General features: G+C 44.9%; 2 protein-coding genes across 2 annotated transcripts; both read right to left on the bottom strand.

Moving 5' to 3' along the window:
• Positions 1-619: 619 nt before the first annotated feature.
• LOC123113580 (peroxisomal (S)-2-hydroxy-acid oxidase GLO1) lies at positions 620-6,262 on the bottom strand. The gene is made up of 9 exons (XM_044534869.1): positions 6,038-6,262; positions 5,253-5,431; positions 2,684-2,808; positions 2,384-2,430; positions 2,093-2,170; positions 1,767-1,958; positions 1,553-1,685; positions 1,246-1,451; positions 620-1,157 (listed from the first exon to the last, which is right to left on the bottom strand). Exons 2-9 carry the CDS (start codon positions 5,393-5,395, stop codon positions 969-971), a joined length of 1,113 nt encoding a protein of 370 aa, XP_044390804.1. The 5' UTR covers positions 5,396-5,431; positions 6,038-6,262; the 3' UTR covers positions 620-968.
• A 785-nt stretch (positions 6,263-7,047) lies between these two features.
• Positions 7,048-9,316, bottom strand: LOC123113581 (peroxisomal membrane protein 13; the record flags this gene model as incomplete). Its single annotated transcript, XM_044534870.1, is given in 4 exon segments — positions 7,048-7,615; positions 8,126-8,218; positions 8,731-8,999; positions 9,080-9,316. Coding segments are annotated over 4 exon segments (806 nt in total), but the record flags the coding sequence as incomplete, so codon positions are not given.
• Positions 9,317-9,942: the final 626 nt, after the last annotated feature.

The following is a 9,942-nucleotide window of genomic DNA, read 5'->3' as shown; positions in this document are numbered from 1 at the left end:
TAACCGAAATCATCTTTTAAAGAAATTAAAATTATATTGTCTCACTCTGTTATTTGAAATGAACGGATCTGAAAATTATTAAAAGTAGTTTCTTGTAAGTGAGCGAAGTTTTATAAGTTTTTAATTTCAAATATTAATTTAAAAGATTCCAAATCAAATTAAAGTGAGAAAGGTTGAACCTTTGAAAAAAATGGAGTATATACTTATGTATGTGTGTGAAGAGAGACTTGGGGCAGGCGGCTGTGTAAAGTGAGGGGCGTGGATGATATCACGTGGGTGGGGCCAGCTGGTCAAATCACATGATGGCCCCAAGCTGATGAAATACGGTGGCTTAAATGAAGAAAACAGTGAAATACAAAGATACAACTTAGTACAACTTTTGAGGTGGCAAGGCTCTATTGGTTGTGGAACCACCGGTAGCTCCCGGCTCCGGTAAAAAGAGGTTTGCGGAGGTGGAAGAGGGGTGGATTCAGATTGAACGGCCGGGCAGAGTAAATCGCGCGGTGGGGACGTGGCCGGCCGAAAGTTAGGCTGCCGACCGTCACAATTTCTCTATAGGATGCCCACATTGTAGAGCTTGCACATTGTCTCGACGTACCCTTTCCAGTTCACACCCGTATCCAGATAAGCTTTACTCGATGACAATGTGTTATGATAAATACAGAATCGATGAGTGTATATGTGCGGACCCAATAGGATATGGAAATACAATATGGTGTAGTCGGTGTGAAATACGGTCAAATGGCGAGACGTGCCGGTCGACAGTACGCAAAATTTATCTACTACGGCTCACCGTCCCCGGCCGGACACACACGGCTAGCATCTTGGCGCTGACGATGTCGTAGCTATAGAGTTCGCGGTAATTATTGCGTGCGTTGCAGTGGATACGTGGCTAGCATGCATGCCCGGCCATGCGTCGAGACGGCGATGGTCGGCGATGGGCGCGTTCGTATGCCGTTGGCTCTTGCTCACATCCTCGGCAGGGGGCGCCCGAGGCGGTCGCCCTCGGTGAAGATGTGGTTGCGGGTGATGTCGCTGAGCTTGGTGCACCCGCCGAGCGCCATGGTGAGCTCGAACTCCTCCCGCATCATGCGCAGCACGTTCCGCACGCCGGCCTCGCCCTCCGCCGCCAGCGCGAACACCACCGGCCGCCCGATCTGCAAGCAAAGTATTTACAAGTGATGATTCAGTGTCATATTGACAGAAGCGATATAGTGGCTGGTGAAGGATGGATGGATGGCTTACGAAGACGCCGGAGGCGCCGAGGGCGAGCGCCTTGAACACGTCGGTGCCGCGGCGGACGCCTCCGTCGAGGTACACCGGGATGCGCCCCTGGGCGGCCGTGACGACCTCCTCGAGGGCGCTGATGGTGGCCGGCACGTAGTCGAGCTGGCGGGCGCCGTGGTTGGACACGATGATGCCCGCCGCGCCGGAGTGGACGGCCAGCCGAGCTGCGCGCGCGCGGGTGTCCACGGAAACCGACGATGTCAGCCTATCTCTGCGTCCGTGGCTCTCAAATCAAAGCTAAGAAGAAGACGGCGAGATGGGTTACCGTCCTCCGCGGTGATGACTCCCTTGACGAGGATGGGCATGGTGGTGATGCTCTGCAGCCACTTGACGTCCTTCCAGCTCAGGGTGCGGTCGATTTGGCCGGCGACGTACGACGCCAGCCCGGAATCATTGGCCTGCAACCGATCGAGATGGTAAGCAACGTCGATTTCGTTAAGGCGAGGAACGGAGGGAGGAATGACGGCGGGTGAACTGACCTGGTCCATGGTGCCGAGGTTGAGGCCCTCGAAGTTCTTGAGCGTGAGGCCCGGCGGCAGCACGAACCTGTTCTTGATGTCGGCCTCGCGGCGGCCGAGGCGCGGGGTGTCGACGGTAAGCGCGATGGCCTTGAACCCGGCCTTCTCCGCCCTCCTCACCAGCTGCTCCACCACCTTCCTGTCCTTGTACACCTGCAAATCAAACACCCGTCGTCGCCCATGGCGCATCGCAGGCAACAGAACATGATTAACTTCAGATACCCATGCCATGCATCGATCTGTCTGACACGAGCACAGCTAGTGAGATGGATGAATGTGGTGCTTACGTAGAGCTGGAAGAAGCGAATCCCCGGCCCAGTCGAGGCGACCTCCTCCACGCTGGATGTAGCCCACGATGACAGCGTCTGATAGAAAACCAGAGACGGAGGTGTCTGTCAGTTCAGAATCACACGCGCGCGTGCACGCACATACTCCCTCCGTTCCGATTTACTCGTCGTGGTTTTAGTTTTGAACTATTACTCGTCGTGGTTTTAGTTTTGAACTAAAACCACGACGAGTAAATCGGAACGGGGAGTATATGGGCGTGGCATGAATTGGTTGGACTGACAGGAGCATACCATCACAGTTCCTGCTGCTGACGCCGCCCGTGCTGTTGCGTACTCTCCTGAAGTAATTAATACACAAGGGGTCTCGGTTAGCTCGAGAAACATAAGACATATACATGTGTTGGTTTCACGATTATTCACTATCTAGTTAGTGTATCAGTATGGTTCACTGCAGTATCAGTGTATGAAGCTGATGTTTCTTGTTGAATGTGGTAATATTATTTGGGCTAGATGCATAATTCCAGTCTAAGGAAACCAGCTAATCGCAAAGGAAACACGAGGACAGAGTGCTGGAGTTGAGTAACCAAGTACCTTCCGGGTGAGCCATCTTCTGAAAGGCGGTGGGGGAAATCATGATGGGCATGGATATCTTCATTCCCAGGACAGATGTGGTCATGTCGATGGTCGACACGTCGATCAGTATGCGAGGGCGAAACCTGGTCACACATGAATTTTGTTAGATTGATTCTTTCAAAAAAATTGTTAGATTGAGGACCCTTGATAAAAACAAACCACAAAATATCCAGCTACCTAACGAGTTCAGTGTTTGCAAACCTTTTTTTTTTTGCAAATTGTATCTCCCATTAATACATAAACTGATTCTTGTTGATCAAGTAATATACTACCGCTCCCCTTACGAAACAATGTGTTATCCTACGATATTGGTAGATACGTAGGCGACAATGAAAATGGTCGAGGTGAAACTGTAGCCACTTCTTGTACGGGAAAGAGGGTTGAGAAGGAGGAGAGAACTACTGTGTGGGCTCGGGATCAAATTGGCACGCGGGGTACAGTGGTCGAGGTAAATTCTTTGCAAACTAGAGGCCATTTTTCAAATTGGCGAGCTAAGGCGAGAGACAAAAAGGGATTCTCGTACCTTGAGTACACCCTATTGACTTTTAAGGAAATGACATCTACCAGTTGACACTTCATGCACTTCAGAAATGTTGTTTAGTTGCACCGAAATTCATAGTCTTGAACTCAGAACATCTCAAGTTATTTGCTAAACCCATATATTCAAAAGACGCTCTAGCAAGTGCAATAGATATTTAATGATACATATACAAACACATTGCGATACATCAAGAGGGCATAGGTAAATCGGTGGAATATATAAAAGTATTTGTTTGCTCTTTGCTTAATGGAGAAACCCATTGTAACAAAATATTATTTTAAAACACCATAAACTAAATAATACAAACATATGTTGTAACAAAATATTGTTTTAATATAGCACAAGAACCATTTGTAATGGTGAATACTTGAATTGTATTTGTAACTCGAAAAAGGAGCATTTTTGTTGTTGGTAATCTTGCTAGTTATACTAAAATTTTAGTTTTATTTATAATTATCAAATAATGTACTAATAAAATAACATAATATTAACAACCAACCGAGTTATGTAAGAGTAAAAAAGTTTGATATAAATAGATAGATAAGTATATCTTTTTAACTCGGCTTGGATACATAATTATTTTTATGCTAACTATGGAGAGTACTGTAGTCTTCTTGTTTTTCTCTAAATTGTTCTGTCGGAATATAATTTATACCCAACGAGCTAATGGCGTCTGTCATAGGGTGTCACACAAGGAAACAACTATTGCTTTCACTTGAGTAGTCATGGAAGACACATTTGTATTAAAAATATCGAATCGCGTTTTTTGTGTTTCACCTACTCAAAGAACCTATAGTAAGCACTGCCATGCATTAATGAACGGGAATAGACAGCCAGAGTGGTGGGAAAACCCTATGTTGAGGTGCAGCGACGAAGCTAGAAAAATTATTTGATGGGGTCATGTCCATGAAAATGGGGTCATCTTCAATAAATGAGTAGTGATTAGTGCTAAGCTAGTGAAGGATATTCCTAATTTCATGTTGGATATAGGAAGATCAATGCTAGTGGTAGCCGAATTAGGAGGAAGAGGGTGTTCCCAAAGTGTGGCATTGTTGGGATGGCAGAGGAGGAGTTAGACATAGGGTTAGGATGGAAGCGTTCTATGTATTAGATGCTAGAGGTGACCATAATTCTTGAATGTGGACCCAATGCCTACAAAAGTTTGTGTTGACGTTTACACAATTCTAGCAACTTCTATTGAAAGGCTTCATGGAAATTAGACAATATATTGGAACTTTTGCTAGCAACAAGTGTATAGTAACTCCCCGCAAAACAAAGTTGTGTAGTAGCTATGAGAAGAATGATTCTTGCGCACATAAGAGACAACTCAACTGTAATTGTTGTGTACATTTTTTTTGTCATAAAAAGGTGTTATTTATCAATGAAAATGTTGTTTCAAATTCTAGTATCATCGAAAAAGGAAAATGGTGCTTCTGTTTAAGTGAATAAAAAAGGATGACCCGCTTGGAGAATCATATCGACATTATACGTTGCTAGTATGTACACAGACCCAGATAATAAAATGGCCTCAAACACAAGACTAAGTACAAGTGCCAACCACACCATGTTGTAGGCTTCTCCCTGTCTCCATATTTTTGAACTATTTACAATAATTCATGAAAGTGTGGAATGGTTTTGTACATTTCAATAGATCTGTATGCATGGTTTGTCAAAAAAGTGATAAAACTCCTTGAAGCAATTTACAGTTCAAAGGGCAATATAATACTCCCTCTGTAAATAAATATAAGAGCGTTTAGATTGCTAAAGTAGTGATCTAAATGCTCTTATATTTCTTTACGGAGGGAGTACTTATGATCAGGTTTAATCTGATGACCACTATTTTCGGGATCGGTGCGCTAAACAATTATGATAATCTGGTTTGGAACTCAAACGTCCCAGAGCTCGTTCGACCCACACATGCATGTCTAGTAAAGTATACAGTCAATAAACCAGGTTAAATGAACAAACTAAAATTATTTGGCTTACAGGATCCTGGAGAATGCCTCCCTGTTCTCCTTGAGGGTCCACTCGTCCTCCGCCCCGGATGCATAGTAGTCGTAGGCCATCTTGGGAAGCTTCTGCTTCGCGATGGCCTGGTACTCCGATACATTGGTTACCGTCTCCCCCATGATTGCCTGGCTAGCAGCGACGAACCCCTCACCACTCTGCAACCAAGAACAGAACAGGACGAGCGTGTTAGACGGTAGAGTTAGATCTTCCTCCAAAACGGCCGTCGTTTACATGCAAAAAACTTGGGAAGATGAAAGTATGAACGACCTTTCCTTTAAAGGAACAAGCCGATCAAGCTACTCCTAAAAAATACTAGTATGATGGCAGGTTCCATGGCTGGAGAAACAAAAAGGGACACCTTTCTTGCAGAGTGCATGCAGATGCCCATTTTGTTTCTGCATAAAAGATATACATACTGCTCTTTCAGCAGAAAGCAAGACCGACGAACAATTTCCTAGGAGAAAACAGCGAAACAGGCAGCCGCGCGATTCATTTTGGCAGAAATGATAAAGGAACATGGTGAAGCTAGCAATGGAACTTTGGAGCATCGGCAAGCGCAAAGTAAAGAAGAAACAAACACAAAATCCTCACTGCTCCCACAGAGGATCAACAAAGAGATGGAAGACAAAGGCAAAGCTACAAAGACACTCCTCGATCCTCATACTCTTTGAACAGAACCACAGGCAGACCGAGCTCGAGAAGAAACTGCGGCGCACGAAGCGGCTGAACGAAGAACATGGATGGAATGGATTGCGCTTTACCTTAGAGGAGGACGCGGGCGAGAAGGGAGCACGAACGGGAGGGAGTGGTGGGGAGCGCAAGTGATATATAGTGGCCAGGAGATAGCAGATAGGGGGAGGCTTCAGCTGCGCATGGAGACAAAGATTGCAAGGAGACGTGGAGATAGTTGAGGGAGAAAGGAAGGGGTTGAGGTTACGGATGAGCTATTGGAGGTTGGGATGAAGGGTGGCTCCTCCTACACTGCTTCCTCATCCACTTGACATCAGCATCACCCAAGTCAGGAGAAACACAATAAAAGGGGCTCATTTTCTTTATTTTGTGTGTTCCATTGCAGCAGATTATCTCCTCCCGGGCCTTGTCTTGGAAAATTGTAAGAAATTAAAGGCCGTGGCGACCGCATTATCTTGATCATTGGTGACTCCGGGTGATCTTGTCGCGCCGGTGATTGCTGGACAGCAGAAGAGATATTAGGTGCCCGGCAGCCGATCTACGGATTTTGAAAAATTCATGGTACTATATCTTTGATATATGGCATGTTTGGTTTGGTTGCTCAAGTGGGGCTGTAGATACAGGGACCATGTTCACTTAAGGACGCAGCGCAGGAACCTGATACACCCACAAGACCTGCGTCATCGCAAGAGGTTGCCATGCAAATCTGCTCCATCTTGGTCAGAGACACAGGACATCACATAGCCTTTACAACAGTTTCCCGTGTCATACAGTTTTCAAAAGGCAAAAGTTCAGAGTTATGGCTCTGCATAAACGACAGTCAGGCACCAAGGAGGATAAGAAACAACGCGCTTCAACTTCAGACCAGTTTCGCGCACCACGCAGCTAGTAACACTTACGAGTAGCAGCACTACCCTCTGCAAGAGCTGAAGAACTTTATCGGTCCCAGCAACTGTTCCAAAGGGAAGGGATATTGCTTATTAATCATGATCACTCCGCCTGTTGGCCAAAACAACTGCGAGAACAGATAATAATTCCACGCCGTTATCACGAGGAGCGCCAGCATACTCCTTTGCTAAAATAAAAAGATATATTGTTATCATTAAAAAGGATATATCCGGAAACAGCAATATTGTGGACCACTTCTCCGGACAAGGCATTTTGGGTAATATTTACTCTATTATCAGGAAAGCCATACTTTACAAGCTCACATTTCTCACAGCAGCAAACTCTTCGTAACAGCACTACACAGATACTAGGGAAGAAAAGAAATCACGGTAAGTACAACGAGCAATAGGGGTTACTTGGTTTCCTCGCTCTGGTTCAAATGGCAGATGCGTCAGAACAGAAATCAGCAGATTTCCTTTCTCCCCGTAGCCATAAGCAAACTCACTGTCCTCGTCTAACAAAACCTGTCACTGTAACTGCACACCTATAGCAGCTCACATTCCCTTAGCATCGCCGCTCCAGACGTTCTCCCATGAGTTCTTGCTAGCTTTTGGTGCCTCAACGAACTGCTGGCCAGGCCCATCCGATGATGGAGCTTGTGCACCCTGAATTCTGCCCTTATTTGGTTTGGTTTTGATCCCCAGCAATCGAAATGTGAATCTCGCAAGCTCACCATAAAGCATACCAGACTTATCACATAGCTGTGGAAATAATATAATTGGATCAGAATTCAGAAGAACTTAAGAAGCGGATAATTCATCCTGGAGCCCGGGCTCAGCTGCTCCCGGTCAGCAAAAAATTCAAAAAAATACTAGAAAAAATCAAAAAATTCCAAATTTTTTTTGTGTGGTAGATAATTAGATGCGTGAGGTCCGCTGCAAAAATCAACTCGTTTGGACATTTGAGTAGGTCTCGGCAAAAAAGACAAATCGGGTTAAAACAGTTCATGAACAGTAAACTTTTTTAGAGACCCCGGTTTTGTCTTTTTTGCACAGACTCGCTCAAATGTCCAAATGAGTTGATTTTTGCATCGAACCTCACGCATCTAATTATCTATCACACAAAAAAAATTGGAATTTTTTGAATTTTTTTTGTATTTGTTTTGATTTTTTCCGTGAGCGGGGGTGCAGCTGAGCCCGGGTGCAGATTCGCCGCACTGAAGAAGCATGCTTGAATAGAGTTCAAATGGAAATGCACTCGTCAAAGGATACCTGCAAAAGAGCTGTGATGAACATGTGGAATGCCTGAGTATTCTGGCTGATAAGGAAAGCAACTCGTCCAGAGAAATTCACAATCCCATGCATCTGCAATCAGTGAGAACCAGAGTAAATAGAATGTTGTTGTCCCATTTGAAGCATAAAAAGATCAATTAATTTTCTGAATGCATAAGATGCAAGGAACAAACTGTGCATTGGACAAGAGCTATGCCTATAGATTTAGATCATTGATTTCTGGCTAAACCTGAAACCTGTCTGGTAGCTACTCCCTCCGTCCCATAATTTAAGACGTTTTTTCACACTACACTAGAGTCAAAAAACGTCTTGCATTATGGGACGGAGGGAGTATTTTTTATACATAAGGAAGGCATGAACTTCGTCAGGATAATCATAGCATGGCAGCACAAACAGGCTAAACAAGCAAACTTTTTTTTGGGATAAAAACTAAACAAGCAAACTTAGATCCACAAAAGTTTAAACATAGCAATCACCATATGAAGGACATAATTGCAGAAAGCTGAATCATGCTCAACTTTTTGGAGGCCAAACTGAACAAATCAATATCTAATTCAATTTTCAGTTGGTAGAAATGGTATTACCACTCGTAGGAAGGACACCCAGAAACCTGGGGGTGGTGCTGGAGGACCAAATGAATTAGGACCCTGATTGTAAGGAGACATGCCCATACCACCGTATGGATTTCCCATCCCGTTATTATACATTGACCCACCATACATTCCAGAGCCCCTGTATGAACTGCCGTAACCACCTCCAAACCCTGAATACATGTTATTATTTCCGTATAGCCCACCGTTACTATAAGCCCCACCAAATCCACCATATGAATTATAGGTACTGGCACCATAACCTGCATTTTGATTGAAAATTTATCATTTCAAGCCACAAATAGCATGTAATTGCTGGAACGCTGCACAAATTATTGTTTACCCCCATAAGTATTTCCGTATCCTTGCTGCTGCCAGGGACGCGGGGGCACAGGCCCTGCAACTGTATTGTTCACGTTGAAAGCAGCATTGCTCTGTGAAGCAGAAACAACTTCCCCAGGTTTTGCTGTCCCAGAGGCCTCAACAACGTCACTAGTGCTGCCTCCAGATGGGGGTTTGAAAGGCGCTGGACCAGATGAAGTCCCAACACGCTCCCATGGCTTTGGTGGTGGGTTATTACCTGCAAATCACATTCTTGACTGAATGAAGGGATTGTTCTAACTATGAAGATACATGATTTTATTTGCATACTGTAAAGCAATCTGAGCTGGTACATTCGTGACTGAATGAAATGAAGAAATTGCTCTAACTATGAGGAACCATGCTTTTACTTCCACACCGGACACTGGACAGCAATCTTAGCTGGATGCTTATGGGCAGAGCGCTATACCAGAAGGCAGAGATTGCAGCCAGCCATGAAAGCGTTTAGGAACTAATATCAGTTAACCTGCAAGAAATGTGCAGGCATCTAAACTCCTGTACAATATTTCTTTGGAATGAGCAGAGGAGCTAATTAAGCTAAACACATTACACATGTATGAAGGTTCGACATATAATACCTCACATGACAAATACTCAGAGCCATCTCAACTTCAACCCCAAACTATACCTTCCTGAAGCACAATTATGGGTTATCGTTCCTGAATTCGCAGTACTTCCAGAAAGACGTTCCTGACCATCGCCACCCCCCTACCCTACCTAATCGATCGGATGCTTCCCACGCCCAACCGGATCCATCGCGAACCAAGCGACGGCCCAAGACCAACCGCGCGCACCAAAATCGCACCCAACACGATCGATCCAACC

The sequence above is a fragment of the Triticum aestivum genome, chromosome 5B (genome assembly GCF_018294505.1).
Source record: "Triticum aestivum cultivar Chinese Spring chromosome 5B, IWGSC CS RefSeq v2.1, whole genome shotgun sequence".
In the NCBI taxonomy this organism is placed as follows: domain Eukaryota; kingdom Viridiplantae; phylum Streptophyta; class Magnoliopsida; order Poales; family Poaceae; genus Triticum; species Triticum aestivum.
This window is presented reverse-complemented; position numbering and strand designations above follow the sequence as displayed.